This window comes from Oncorhynchus mykiss, chromosome 1, assembly GCF_013265735.2.
Source record: "Oncorhynchus mykiss isolate Arlee chromosome 1, USDA_OmykA_1.1, whole genome shotgun sequence".
NCBI classification, from domain to species: Eukaryota; Metazoa; Chordata; class Actinopteri; order Salmoniformes; family Salmonidae; genus Oncorhynchus; species Oncorhynchus mykiss.
The window spans coordinates 87790356-87806292 of NC_048565.1; the positions used below are offsets into that span (position 1 = coordinate 87790356).

At 51.0% G+C, this 15937-nt stretch overlaps 1 protein-coding gene across 6 annotated transcripts in view; it reads right to left on the reverse strand.

Moving 5' to 3' along the window:
• LOC110508309 (N-acetyllactosaminide beta-1,3-N-acetylglucosaminyltransferase 2) overlaps window positions 1–15937 on the reverse strand; it is a 51666-nt gene that overhangs the window by 16544 nt on the left and 19185 nt on the right. For all 6 annotated transcript variants that reach the window (XM_036988035.1, XM_036988037.1, XM_036988030.1 and 3 more), the window contains exon 3: window positions 13293–13442. In XM_036988035.1, coding sequence (XP_036843930.1) covers window positions 13293–13409 — 117 coding nt within the window. In that variant the 5' untranslated portion in view covers window positions 13410–13442. The remainder of the gene's footprint in view (window positions 1–13292; window positions 13443–15937) is intronic.

The following is a 15937-nucleotide window of genomic DNA, read 5'->3' on the forward strand; positions in this document are numbered from 1 at the left end:
ACATCTCAGCCCCCAGTGGAGTGAAACACAACACCCTGCTACATCTCAGCTCCCAGTGGAGTGAAACACAACACCCTGCTACATCTCAGCTCCCAGTGGAGTGAAACACAACACCCTGCTACATCCCAGCTCCCAGTGGAGTGAAACACAACACCCTGCTACATCTCAGCTCCCGTGGAGTGAAACACAACACCCTGATACATCTCAGCTCCCAGTGGAGGGAAACACCCTGCTACATCTCAGCCCCAGTGGAGGGAAACACCCTGCTACATCTCAGCTCCCAGTGGAGTGAAACACAACACCCTGATACATCTCAGCTCCCAGTGGAGGGAAACACCCTGCTACATCTCAGCTCCCAGTGGAGGGAAACACCCTGCTACATCTCAGCCCCCAGTGGAGGGAAACACCCTGCTACATCTCAGCTCCCAGTGGAGTGAAACACCCTGCTACATCTCAGCCCCCAGTGGAGTGAAACACAACACCCTGCTACATCTCAGCCCCCAGTGGAGTGAAACACAACACCCTGCTACATCTCAGCCCCCAGTGGAGTGAAACACAACACCCTGCTACATCTCAGCTCCCAGTGGAGTGAAACACAACACCCTGCTACATCTCAGCCCCCAGTGGAGTGAAACACAACACCCTGCTACATCTCAGCTCCCAGTGGAGTGAAACAACACCCTGCTACATCTCAGCTCCCGTGGAGTGAAACACAACACCCTGCTACATCTCAGCTCCCAGTGGAGTGAAACAACACCCTGCTACATCTCAGCTCCCAGTGGAGTGAAACATCACCCTGCTACATCTCAGCTCCCAGTGGAGTGAAACACAACACCCTGCTACATCTCAGCTCCCAGTGGAGTGAAACAACACCCTGCTACATCTCAGCCCCCAGTGGAGTGAAACACAACACCCTGCTACATCTCAGCTCCCAGTGGAGTGAAACACAACACCCTGCTACATCTCAGCTCCCAGTGGAGTGAAACACAACACCCTGCTACATCCCAGCTCCCAGTGGAGTGAAACACAACACCCTGCTACATCTCAGCTCCCGTGGAGTGAAACACAACACCCTGCTACATCTCAGCCCCCAGTGGAGGGAAACACCCTGCTACATCTCAGCTCCCAGTGGAGTGAAACACAACACCCTGATACATCTCAGCTCCCAGTGGAGGGAAACACCCTGCTACATCTCAGCTCCCGTGGAGTGAAACACAACACCCTGCTACATCTCAGCCCCCAGTGGAGTGAAACACAACACCCTGCTACATCTCAGCTCCCAGTGGAGTGAAACACAACACCCTGCTTACATCTCAGCTCCCAGTGGAGTGAAACAACACCCTGATACATCTCAGCCCCCAGTGGAGTGAAACACAACACCCTGCTACATCTCAGCTCCCAGTGGAGGGAAACACCCTGCTACATCCCAGCTCCCAGTGGAGTGAAACACAAAACCCTGCTACATCTCAGCTCCCAGTGGAGTGAAACACAACACCCTGCTACATCTCAGCTCACAGTGGAGTGAAACACAACACCCTGCTACATCTCAGCTACCAGTGGAGTGAAACACAACACCCTGCTACATCTCAGCTCCCGTGGAGTGAAACACAACACCCTGCTACATCTCAGCTCCCAGTGGAGTGAAACAACACCCTGCTACATCTCAGCTCCCAGTGGAGTGAAACAACACCCTGCTACATCTCAGCTCCCGTGGAGTGAAACACAACACCCTGCTACATCTCAGCTCCCAGTGGAGTGAAACAACACCCTGCTACATCTCAGCTCCCAGTGGAGTGAAACATCACCCTGCTACATCTCAGCTCCCAGTGGAGTGAAACACAACACCCTGCTACATCTCAGCTCCCAGTGGAGTGAAACAACACCCTGCTACATCTCAGCCCCCAGTGGAGTGAAACACAACACCCTGCTACATCTCAGCTCCCAGTGGAGTGAAACACAACACCCTGCTACATCTCAGCTCCCAGTGGAGTGAAACACAACACCCTGCTACATCTCAGCTCCCAGTGGAGTGAAACACAACACCCTGCTACATCCCAGCTCCCAGTGGAGTGAAACACAACACCCTGCTACATCTCAGCTCCCGTGGAGTGAAACACAACACCCTGATACATCTCAGCTCCCAGTGGAGGGAAACACCCTGCTACATCTCAGCCCCCAGTGGAGGGAAACACCCTGCTACATCTCAGCTCCCAGTGGAGTGAAACACAACACCCTGATACATCTCAGCTCCCAGTGGAGGGAAACACCCTGCTACATCTCAGCTCCCAGTGGAGGGAAACACCCTGCTACATCTCAGCCCCCAGTGGAGGGAAACACCCTGCTACATCTCAGCTCCCAGTGGAGTGAAACACCCTGCTACATCTCAGCCCCCAGTGGAGTGAAACACAACACCCTGCTACATCTCAGCCCCCAGTGGAGTGAAACACAACACCCTGCTACATCTCAGCCCCCAGTGGAGTGAAACACAACACCCTGCTACATCTCAGCTCCCAGTGGAGTGAAACACAACACCCTGCTACATCTCAGCTCCCAGTGGAGTGAAACACAACACCCTGCTACATCTCAGCTCCCAGTGGAGTGAAACAACACACCCTGCTACATCTCAGCTCCCAGTGGAGTGAAACAACACCCTGCTACATCTCAGCTCCCAGTGGAGTGAAACAACACACCCTGCTACATCTCAGCTCCCAGTGGAGTGAAACAACACCCTGCTACATCTCAGCTCCCAGTGGAGTGAAACACAACACCCTGCTACATCTCAGCTCCCAGTGGAGTGAAACACAACACCCTGCTTACATCTCAGCTCCCAGTGGAGTGAAACAACACCCTGATACATCTCAGCCCCCAGTGGAGTGAAACACAACACCCTGCTACATCTCAGCTCCCAGTGGAGGGAAACACCCTGCTACATCCCAGCTCCCAGTGGAGTGAAACACAACACCCTGCTACATCTCAGCTCCCAGTGGAGTGAAACACAACACCCTGCTACATCTCAGCTCCCAGTGGAGTGAAACACAACACCCTGCTACATCTCAGCTACCAGTGGAGTGAAACACAACACCCTGCTACATCTCAGCTCCCAGTGGAGTGAAACACAACACCCTGCTACATCTCAGCTCCCAGTGGAGTGAAACAACACCCTGCTACATCTCAGCTCCCAGTGGAGTGAAACAACACCCTGCTACAACTCAGCTCCCGTGGAGTGAAACAACACCCTGCTACATCTCAGCTCCCAGTGGAGTGAAACAACACCCTGCTACATCTCAGCTCCCGTGGAGTGAAACAACACCCTGCTACATCTCAGCTCCCAGTGGAGTGAAACAACACCCTGCTACATCTCAGCTCCCAGTGGAGTGAAACAACACCCTGCTACATCTCAGCTCCCAGTGGAGTGAAACACAACACCCTGCTACATCTCAGCTACCAGTGGAGTGAAACACAACACCCTGCTACATCTCAGCTACCAGTGGAGTGAAACACAACACCCTGCTACATCTCAGCTCCCAGTGGAGTGAAACACAACACCCTGCTACATCTCAGCTCCCGTGGAGTGAAACACAACACCCTGCTACATCTCAGCTCCCAGTGGAGTGAAACAACACCCTGCTACATCTCAGCTCCCAGTGGAGTGAAACAACACCCTGCTACATCTCAGCTCCCGTGGAGTGAAACAACACCCTGCTACATCTCAGCTCCCAGTGGAGTGAAACAACACCCTGCTACATCTCAGCTCCCAGTGGAGTGAAACAACACCCTGCTACATCTCAGCTCCCGTGGAGTGAAACAACACCCTGCTACATCTCAGCTCCCAGTGGAGTGAAACAACACCCTGCTACATCTCAGCTCCCAGTGGAGTGAAACAACACCCTGCTACATCTCAGCTCCCAGTGGAGTGAAACACAACAAACACCCTGCTACATCTCAGCCCCCAGTGGAGTGAAACACAACACCCTGCTACATCTCAGCTCCCAGTGGAGTGAAACACAACACCCTGCTACATCTCAGCTCCCGTGGAGTGAAACACAACACCCTGCTACATCTCAGCTCCCAGTGGAGTGAAACAACACCCTGCTACATCTCAGCTCCCAGTGGAGTGAAACACAACACCCTGCTACATCTCAGCTCCCAGTGGAGAGAAACATCACCCTGCTACATCTCAGCTCCCAGTGGAGTGAAACAACACCCTGCTACATCTCAGCTCCCGTGGAGTGAAACACAACACCCTGATACATCTCAGCCCCCAGTGGAGTGAAACACAACACCCTGCTACATCTCAGCTCCCAGTGGAGGGAAACACCCTGCTACATCCCAGCTCCCAGTGGAGTGAAACACAACACCCTGCTACATCTCAGCTCCCAGTGGAGTGAAACACAACACCCTGCTACATCTCAGCTCCCAGTGGAGTGAAACACAACACCCTGCTACATCTCAGCTCCCAGTGGAGTGAAACACAACACCCTGCTACATCTCAGCTCCCAGTGGAGTGAAACACAACACCCTGCTACATCTCAGCTCCCGTGGAGTGAAACACAACACCCTGCTACATCTCAGCTCCCAGTGGAGTGAAACAACACCCTGCTACATCTCAGCTCCCAGTGGAGTGAAACAACACCCTGCTACATCTCAGCTCCCGTGGAGTGAAACACAACACCCTGCTACATCTCAGCTCCCAGTGGAGTGAAACAACACCCTGCTACATCTCAGCTCCCAGTGGAGTGAAACAACACCCTGCTACATCTCAGCTCCCATGGAGTGAAACAACACCCTGCTACATCTCAGCTCCCAGTGGAGTGAAACAACACCCTGCTACATCTCAGCTCCCAGTGGAGTGAAACAACACCCTGCTACATCTCAGCTCCCGTGGAGTGAAACAACACCCTGCTACATCTCAGCTCCCAGTGGAGTGAAACAACACCCTGCTACATCTCAGCTCCCAGTGGAGTGAAACAACACCCTGCTACATCTCAGCTCCCAGTGGAGTGAAACACAACAAACACCCTGCTACATCTCAGCCCCCAGTGGAGTGAAACACAACACCCTGCTACATCTCAGCTCCCAGTGGAGTGAAACACAACACCCTGCTACATCTCAGCTCCCGTGGAGTGAAACACAACACCCTGCTACATCTCAGCTCCCAGTGGAGTGAAACAACACCCTGCTACATCTCAGCTCCCAGTGGAGTGAAACAACACCCTGCTACATCTCAGCTCCCGTGGAGTGAAACACAACACCCTGATACATCTCAGCCCCCAGTGGAGTGAAACACAACACCCTGCTACATCTCAGCTCCCAGTGGAGTGAAACACAACACCCTGCTACATCTCAGCTCCCAGTGGAGAGAAACATCACCCTGCTACATCTCAGCTCCCAGTGGAGTGAAACAACACCCTGCTACATCTCAGCTCCCGTGGAGTGAAACACAACACCCTGATACATCTCAGCCCCCAGTGGAGTGAAACACAACACCCTGCTACATCTCAGCTCCCAGTGGAGGGAAACACCCTGCTACATCCCAGCTCCCAGTGGAGTGAAACACAACACCCTGCTACATCTCAGCTCCCAGTGGAGTGAAACACAACACCCTGCTACATCTCAGCTCCCAGTGGAGGGAAACACAACACCCTGCTACATCTCAGCTCCCAGTGGAGTGAAACACAACACCCTGCTACATCTCAGCTCCCAGTGGAGTGAAACACAACACCCTGCTACATCTCAGCTCCCGTGGAGTGAAACACAACACCCTGCTACATCTCAGCTCCCAGTGGAGTGAAACAACACCCTGCTACATCTCAGCTCCCAGTGGAGTGAAACAACACCCTGCTAAATCTCAGCTCCCGTGGAGTGAAACAACACCCTGCTACATCTCAGCTCCCAGTGGAGTGAAACAACACCCTGCTACATCTCAGCTCCCAGTGGAGTGAAACAACACCCTGCTACATCTCAGCTCCCGTGGAGTGAAACAACACCCTGCTACATCTCAGCTCCCAGTGGAGTGAAACAACACCCTGCTACATCTCAGCTCCCAGTGGAGTGAAACACAACACCCTGCTACATCTCAGCTCCCAGTGGAGTGAAACACAACAAACACCCTGCTACATCTCAGCCCCCAGTGGAGTGAAACACAACACCCTGCTACATCTCAGCTCCCAGTGGAGTGAAACACAACACCCTGCTACATCTCAGCTCCCGTGGAGTGAAACACAACACCCTGCTACATCTCAGCTCCCAGTGGAGTGAAACAACACCCTGCTACATCTCAGCTCCCAGTGGAGTGAAACACCCTGCTACATCTCAGCTCCCGTGGAGTGAAACACAACACCCTGATACATCTCAGCCCCCAGTGGAGTGAAACACAACACCCTGCTACATCTCAGCTCCCAGTGGAGTGAAACACAACACCCTGCTACATCTCAGCTCCCAGTGGAGTGAAACAACACCCTGCTACATCTCAGCTCCCGTGGAGTGAAACAACACCCTGCTACATCTCAGCTCCCAGTGGAGTGAAACAACACCCTGCTACATCTCAGCTCCCAGTGGAGTGAAACAACACCCTGCTACATCTCAGCTCCCAGTGGAGTGAAACACAACAAACACCCTGCTACATCTCAGCCCCCAGTGGAGTGAAACACAACACCCTGCTACATCTCAGCTCCCAGTGGAGTGAAACACAACACCCTGCTACATCTCAGCTCCCGTGGAGTGAAACACAACACCCTGCTACATCTCAGCTCCCAGTGGAGTGAAACAACACCCTGCTACATCTCAGCTCCCAGTGGAGTGAAACAACACCCTGCTACATCTCAGCTCCCGTGGAGTGAAACACAACACCCTGATACATCTCAGCCCCCAGTGGAGTGAAACACAACACCCTGCTACATCTCAGCTCCCAGTGGAGTGAAACACAACACCCTGCTACATCTCAGCTCCCAGTGGAGAGAAACATCACCCTGCTACATCTCAGCTCCCAGTGGAGTGAAACAACACCCTGCTACATCTCAGCTCCCGTGGAGTGAAACACAACACCCTGCTACATCTCAGCCCCCAGTGGAGTGAAACACAACACCCTGCTACATCTCAGCTCCCAGTGGAGGGAAACACCCTGCTACATCCCAGCTCCCAGTGGAGTGAAACACAACACCCTGCTACATCTCAGCTCCCAGTGGAGTGAAACACAACACCCTGCTACATCTCAGCTCCCAGTGGAGGGAAACACAACACCCTGCTACATCTCAGCTCCCAGTGGAGTGAAACACAACACCCTGCTACATCTCAGCTCCCAGTGGAGTGAAACACAACACCCTGCTACATCTCAGCTCCCGTGGAGTGAAACACAACACCCTGCTACATCTCAGCTCCCAGTGGAGTGAAACAACACCCTGCTACATCTCAGCTCCCAGTGGAGTGAAACAACACCCTGCTACATCTCAGCTCCCGTGGAGTGAAACAACACCCTGCTACATCTCAGCTCCCAGTGGAGTGAAACAACACCCTGCTACATCTCAGCTCCCAGTGGAGTGAAACAACACCCTGCTACATCTCAGCTCCCGTGGAGTGAAACAACACCCTGCTACATCTCAGCTCCCAGTGGAGTGAAACAACACCCTGCTACATCTCAGCTCCCAGTGGAGTGAAACACAACACCCTGCTACATCTCAGCTCCCAGTGGAGTGAAACACAACAAACACCCTGCTACATCTCAGCCCCCAGTGGAGTGAAACACAACACCCTGCTACATCTCAGCTCCCAGTGGAGTGAAACACAACACCCTGCTACATCTCAGCCCCCAGTGGAGTGAAACACAACACCCTGCTACATCTCAGCTCCCAGTGGAGTGAAACACAACACCCTGCTACATCTCAGCTCCCAGTGGAGTGAAACAACACCCTGCTACATCTCAGCTCCCGTGGAGTGAAACAACACCCTGCTACATCTCAGCTCCCAGTGGAGTGAAACAACACCCTGCTACATCTCAGCTCCCAGTGGAGTGAAACAACACCCTGCTACATCTCAGCTCCCAGTGGAGTGAAACACAACAAACACCCTGCTACATCTCAGCCCCCAGTGGAGTGAAACACAACACCCTGCTACATCTCAGCTCCCAGTGGAGTGAAACACAACACCCTGCTACATCTCAGCTCCCGTGGCGTGAAACACAACACCCTGCTACATCTCAGCTCCCAGTGGAGTGAAACAACACCCTGCTACATCTCAGCTCCCAGTGGAGTGAAACACAACACCCTGCTACATCTCAGCTCCCAGTGGAGAGAAACATCACCCTGCTACATCTCAGCTCCCAGTGGAGTGAAACACCCTGCTACATCTCAGCTCCCGTGGAGTGAAACACAACACCCTGATACATCTCAGCCCCCAGTGGAGTGAAACACAACACCCTGCTACATCTCAGCTCCCAGTGGAGGGAAACACCCTGCTACATCCCAGCTCCCAGTGGAGTGAAACACAACACCCTGCTACATCTCAGCTCCCAGTGGAGTGAAACACAACACCCTGCTACATCTCAGCTCCCAGTGGAGTGAAACACAACACCCTGCTACATCTCAGCTCCCAGTGGAGTGAAACACAACACCCTGCTACATCTCAGCTCCCAGTGGAGTGAAACACAACACCCTGCTACATCTCAGCTCCCGTGGAGTGAAACACAACACCCTGCTACATCTCAGCTCCCAGTGGAGTGAAACAACACCCTGCTACATCTCAGCTCCCAGTGGAGTGAAACAACACCCTGCTACATCTCAGCTCCCGTGGAGTGAAACACAACACCCTGCTACATCTCAGCTCCCAGTGGAGTGAAACAACACCCTGCTACATCTCAGCTCCCAGTGGAGTGAAACAACACCCTGCTACATCTCAGCTCCCATGGAGTGAAACAACACCCTGCTACATCTCAGCTCCCAGTGGAGTGAAACAACACCCTGCTACATCTCAGCTCCCAGTGGAGTGAAACAACACCCTGCTACATCTCAGCTCCCGTGGAGTGAAACAACACCCTGCTACATCTCAGCTCCCAGTGGAGTGAAACAACACCCTGCTACATCTCAGCTCCCAGTGGAGTGAAACAACACCCTGCTACATCTCAGCTCCCAGTGGAGTGAAACACAACAAACACCCTGCTACATCTCAGCCCCCAGTGGAGTGAAACACAACACCCTGCTACATCTCAGCTCCCAGTGGAGTGAAACACAACACCCTGCTACATCTCAGCTCCCGTGGAGTGAAACACAACACCCTGCTACATCTCAGCTCCCAGTGGAGTGAAACAACACCCTGCTACATCTCAGCTCCCAGTGGAGTGAAACAACACCCTGCTACATCTCAGCTCCCGTGGAGTGAAACACAACACCCTGATACATCTCAGCCCCCAGTGGAGTGAAACACAACACCCTGCTACATCTCAGCTCCCAGTGGAGTGAAACACAACACCCTGCTACATCTCAGCTCCCAGTGGAGAGAAACATCACCCTGCTACATCTCAGCTCCCAGTGGAGTGAAACAACACCCTGCTACATCTCAGCTCCCGTGGAGTGAAACACAACACCCTGATACATCTCAGCCCCCAGTGGAGTGAAACACAACACCCTGCTACATCTCAGCTCCCAGTGGAGGGAAACACCCTGCTACATCCCAGCTCCCAGTGGAGTGAAACACAACACCCTGCTACATCTCAGCTCCCAGTGGAGTGAAACACAACACCCTGCTACATCTCAGCTCCCAGTGGAGGGAAACACAACACCCTGCTACATCTCAGCTCCCAGTGGAGTGAAACACAACACCCTGCTACATCTCAGCTCCCAGTGGAGTGAAACACAACACCCTGCTACATCTCAGCTCCCGTGGAGTGAAACACAACACCCTGCTACATCTCAGCTCCCAGTGGAGTGAAACAACACCCTGCTACATCTCAGCTCCCAGTGGAGTGAAACAACACCCTGCTACATCTCAGCTCCCGTGGAGTGAAACAACACCCTGCTACATCTCAGCTCCCAGTGGAGTGAAACAACACCCTGCTACATCTCAGCTCCCAGTGGAGTGAAACAACACCCTGCTACATCTCAGCTCCCGTGGAGTGAAACAACACCCTGCTACATCTCAGCTCCCAGTGGAGTGAAACAACACCCTGCTACATCTCAGCTCCCAGTGGAGTGAAACACAACACCCTGCTACATCTCAGCTCCCAGTGGAGTGAAACACAACAAACACCCTGCTACATCTCAGCCCCCAGTGGAGTGAAACACAACACCCTGCTACATCTCAGCTCCCAGTGGAGTGAAACACAACACCCTGCTACATCTCAGCTCCCGTGGAGTGAAACACAACACCCTGCTACATCTCAGCTCCCAGTGGAGTGAAACAACACCCTGCTACATCTCAGCTCCCAGTGGAGTGAAACACCCTGCTACATCTCAGCTCCCGTGGAGTGAAACACAACACCCTGATACATCTCAGCCCCCAGTGGAGTGAAACACAACACCCTGCTACATCTCAGCTCCCAGTGGAGTGAAACACAACACCCTGCTACATCTCAGCTCCCAGTGGAGTGAAACAACACCCTGCTACATCTCAGCTCCCGTGGAGTGAAACACAACACCCTGATACATCTCAGCCCCCAGTGGAGTGAAACACAACACCCTGCTACATCTCAGCTCCCAGTGGAGTGAAACACAACACCCTGCTACATCTCAGCTCCCAGTGGAGGGAAACAACACCCTGCTACATCTCAGCTCCTAGTGGAGTGAAACACAACACTCTGCTACATATCAGCTCCCAGTGGAGTGAAACACAACACCCTGCTACATCTCAGCTCCCAGTGGAGGGAAACAACACCCTGCTACATCTCAGCTCCCGTGGAGTGAAACACAACACCCTGCTACATCTCAGCTCCCGTGGAGTGAAACACAACACCCTGCTACATCTCAGCTCCCAGTGGAGTGAAACAGTATGGTACATCCCATTCCCCAGTGGAGGGTAACAGTATGGTGATCGGAGGTGCAGGGAAGGACGACAGAGGCAGAGAAAAACACTTTACAGGGAATTTATTCTTCCTTCACAAGGTAAGGTGGGGAAAAGGGGCTGGACGGAACCAAAGCAAAGAAAGTTAAAAGTTAGAGTCCCCGCCTCTGACCCCGCCTCCCCACCTCTGACCCCGCATCCCCACCTCTGACCTAACCTTCAGCACCGCCTGGCGCGCTAACCAGAATACAGGTGGTGGTCCACCCAGGTCTTATCTCGTGTGCATAGACAGATTCAATACTACAGGTCACGTATGCCCGCAGGCCTCTTGCCTAAACGTTCCCAAGGTGCCCTCCCCCCCGGGAACAAATTAAACAGAAAAATTACTAATACTTTAAGTGAACAATTTCAATAACTAAAACCACTAAGTCGTATTGGCAGACACAGACCCCGGAAGGAGTGGCTACAAAATACACCGACGCATGTCTTGTATTCAAGATCCTTAATGGCCTGGCTCCCCCTCCACTCAATATTTTTGTTAAACAGAAAACCCAGACATATGGCAGCAGATCCACAAGGTCTGCCATGAGAGGTGACTGTATAGTTCCCCTAAGGAAAAGCACCTTTAGTAAATCTGCATTCTCTGTGAGAGCTTCCCATGTCTGGAATACACTGCCATCAGACACACAACTGCACCACATATCACACTTTCACAAAATGCTTGAAGACATGGCTAAAGGTCAATCAGATTTGTGAACATGGTCCCTAGCTGTGTGTTGCCGCTTTCCATGTTGTCTGTTGTCTGTAGCTTGTGAGGTGTGGAAACACTTTGTTGCTTTTATGAATTTTGTCTTGCTGCTTTTTGTTCTATGTTGCTCTGTCTGTATGCTATGTCTTGCTTGTCCAATGTTGCTCTGTCTGTATGCTACGTCTTGCTTGTCCTATGTTGCTCTGTCTGTATGCTACGTCTTGCTTGTCCTATGTTGCTCTGTCTGTATGCTACGTCTTGCTTGTCCTATGTTGCTCTGTCTGTATGCTACGTCTTGCTTGTCCTATGTTGCTCTGTCTGTATGCTACGTCTTGCTTGTCCTATGTTGCTCTGTCTGTATGCTACGTCTTGCTTGTCCTATGTTGCTCTGTCTGTATGCTACGTCTTGCTTGTCCTATGTTGCTCTGTCTGTATGCTACGTCTTGCTTGTCCTATGTTGCTCTGTCTGTATGCTACGTCTTGCTTGTCCTATGTTGCTCTGTCTGTATGCTACGTCTTGCTTGTCCTATGTTGCTCTGTCTGTATGCTACGTCTTGCTTGTCCTATGTTGCTCTGTCTGTATGCTACGTCTTGCTTGTCCTATGTTGCTATGTCTGTATGCTATGTCTTGCTTGTCCTATGTTGCTATGTCTTGCTTGTCCTATGTTGCTATTGTCTATATTGTAATTGTTTTTAATAACCTGCCCAGGGACTGCGGTTGAAAATTAGCCGGCTGGCTAAAACCGGCACTTTTACTGAAACGTTGATTAATGTGCACTGTCCCTGTAAAAATAAAAATAAACTCAAACTCAAACTCAACGTTTACTGACCGCCACAATAATCAACACAGGACATAAAGAGAAGCTGTTTTTCCCTGACCAAGGAACACGGGCTTTTATCATGCTGGAGAAGGAGTTGGTGATTGGAGAGACAAGCTGTATCCCCTGACGAGAGGGAGGGGTCAGAGCTCAATCAGCTGCTTAGAATCCAGGAAGCCATTTCCTCAAATGAACATTCAAACTCACAACACAGAAACTGGGGAACGTAACAGACCAAGGCTACTGAAAGCGCGTACAGTGGGCTCTGTTGGTAGAAGGCATAGTGGAAATGGAATATAGAGCAGGAAAAGGGGATTGTGACACACTGTGACCCCGGTAGACACATTTACACCTGGATACATGATGTGTCCAGAACTCTCTGATCAGAATACTGAAGCTGCATGAACTGTCAAGTCTAGACACCTCCAGTCATCAGTTAATCATCAAGCCCTTGATTAGTGTGAATCAGGACAGATGGTTCAGTGATACAAAAACATTGTGAGACTTCTGGGGGTCCCCGAGGAGACCTGTCCTCTCTCACCTTGTCGTGTCTCTTGTCCTGTCCTCCTCCTCACCTTGTCGTGTCTCTTGTCCTGTCCTCCTCCTCACCTTGTTGTGTCTCTTGTCCTGTCCCCTCCTCACCTTGTTGTGTCTCTTGTCCTGTCCCCTCCTCACCTTGTTGTGTCTCTTGTCCTGTCCCCTCCTCACCTTGTTGCGTCTCTTGTCCTGTCCCCTCTCACCTTGTTGTGTCCCTTGTCCTGTCCTCCTCCTCCTCCGTGGAACACTAGGATGAAGATGAAGAGATTGACCGTCATCAACGTCACCAGAAACTTCAGCTTCCTCCTCAGGCCCGCCATGACCTCTAGCTACGACCTCTGATCTCTAGCCACCTAGAGGGAGGGAGAGGAGAGATAGACGGGGGAGAGGAGAGAGAGAGATAGACGAGAGAGAGAGAGAGAGAGAGAGAGAGAGAGAGAGAGAGAGAGAGAGAGAGAGAGAGAGAGAGAGAGAGACACGAGGGAGAGGAGAGAGAGAGAGAGAGATAGACGAGGGAGAGGAGAGAGAGAGACGAGGGAGAGGGGAGAGATGAGGGGACACATTCAAGTTAGTTTATTTGTCATATGCACAATGCAACAAAATGCTTTACACACAAATGAGTGGTCAACTAGCCTAGGACAAGTGTAGGGACGGCAGGTAGCCTAGTGGTTAGAGTGTAGGGACGGCAGGTAGCCTAGTGGTTAGAGTGTAGGGACGGCAGGTAGCCTAGTCTGTAGGGACGGCAGGGTAGCCTAGTGGTTAGAGAGTTGGACTAGTAACCGAAAGTTTGCAAGTTCAAATCCCCAAGCTGACAAGGTACAAATCTGTCATTATGCCCCTGAACAACCCACTGTTCCTAGACCAGTTAACCCACTGTTCCTAGACCAGTTCACTGTTCCTAGACCAGTTAATCCACTGTTCCAAGGCAGTCATTGAAAATAAGAATTTGTTCTTAACTGACTTGCCTTGTTAAATATAATGGCTTCACTTCAAGAGAACACAGGTTTCTAAGAATCAATGCTCCAGAATAATGCCTCCACAGAATGCATGAGCAATTTCAGATGAATGGTAATCACACTGCAAATCTACAATTTATTCAAACTCTGCTCGACTCTACGATGGAGACCTTCGGGTCAGTTTGAACATTTTAAATGATTTATTTTGAAATGGCCAGAAAGTCTTTCAGGAAAGTTGGAAAGGTTATTTAGGGAAATTTCTAGGCAGCAAATCACTGATCATGTGCTTTATATTCCAGAGAGCCCTCGTGATCCTAATCTGTGGTCCTGGTCTGACTGATGACAACTGCACAACCTAGGGGAGATATTGGCTGTGCAGGTTTGGCTTCCAACCCTACAAGAGCACAGCTGATACAGCCAACCAAGGTGGAATCATAATCACAAGGATGTGGGTGTGGGGGCACAAACATACACCCCTCCCCCTCAACACACCCACCTCCCTCCCTAAACCTCCCCCTCTCCCTTAAACCCCCCCCTCACTAATCTGGACCTCATCTCAGAGTGACTCAACAGATTGAATAAGAGAGGATGGGATCCTGAAGATTTTGGCTTTTCAAAACAGAGTTTATAAAACCTTTATAGACTCACTCCCTTTTCACTGGGTTACTTCATTTACTAGTTATTATCTGACACCATCCCTGGGTGACTTCATTTACTAGTTATTATCTGACACCATCCCTGGGTTACTTCATTTACTAGTTATTGTCTGACACCATCCCTGGGTTACTTCATTTACTAGTTATTTTCTGACACCATCCCTGGGTTACTTCATTTACTAGTTATTGTCTCTACTGACACCATCTCTGGGTTACTTCATTTACTAGTTATTATCTCTACTGACACCATCACTGGGTTACTTCATTTACTAGTTATTGTCTGACACCATCCCTGGGTTACTTCATTTACTAGTTATTGTCTGACACCATCCCTGGGTTACTTCATTTACTAGTTATTGTCTGACACCATCCCTGGGTTACTTCATTTACTAGAGTTATTGTCTCTGCTGACATCAGTGACATGCAAAACTTGGGCGACTCATTTGCATTTAAGCTGAGGCTAAACATCTGCTTTGATTTCGTTGATAAGAACATAGTAGAACACAGCAGCAGTTCAATACAACACTAAGACCTGGTCACCATCACACACAAAAAGACAGGATTCCTGTTCGGACAAGATCAAATATTTACATTGTTCTCTTGCTATTCGAGTTGGAATGAGCAGAACAACCCACCTGAGCAAGGCTGAAAGCAGGCTCTCTCCCTCCCCCACTAACCCTTCTCAGAGTACTTCTCCCATTGAAACACAATGACCTCCTCTTTACCCACCATAACCCTCCCCCACTCTCTTCCCCTCTATTTCGGATTTCTTCCTCTCACTACTTCCAGGTGTCCTTTATCTTGCTTCCTCATCTCTCCCTCGTTCTACCCTTTCGCTGTCTTGTGTTTCAGTTTCACTGTCTCCAAGCAACAATTCTGCCCCAGTGCCTTCAGGCCCCCTGTGTCCTCTCATCCTCCCTCTTCTTCATTCTCTCCCTCTCAGTCATCCTCCCCTCACACCTATAGTACACAAGCAATCTTTATTGCATTGACTGTCTACTGTTCTTTTACCTGTGAGCATAACAGTTGGTTTTACCTGTGTAGGTGGAGTGTGTTTCAGGCAGTATGTGTGTGAGTGAGCACAACCGTTGGTTTTACCTGTGTAGGTGGAGTGTGTTTCAGGCAGTATGTGTGTGAGTGAGCACAACCGTTGGTTTTACCTGTGTAGGTGGAGTGTGTTTCAGGCAGTATGTGTGTGAGTGAGCACAACCGTTGGTTTTACCTGTGTAGGTGGAG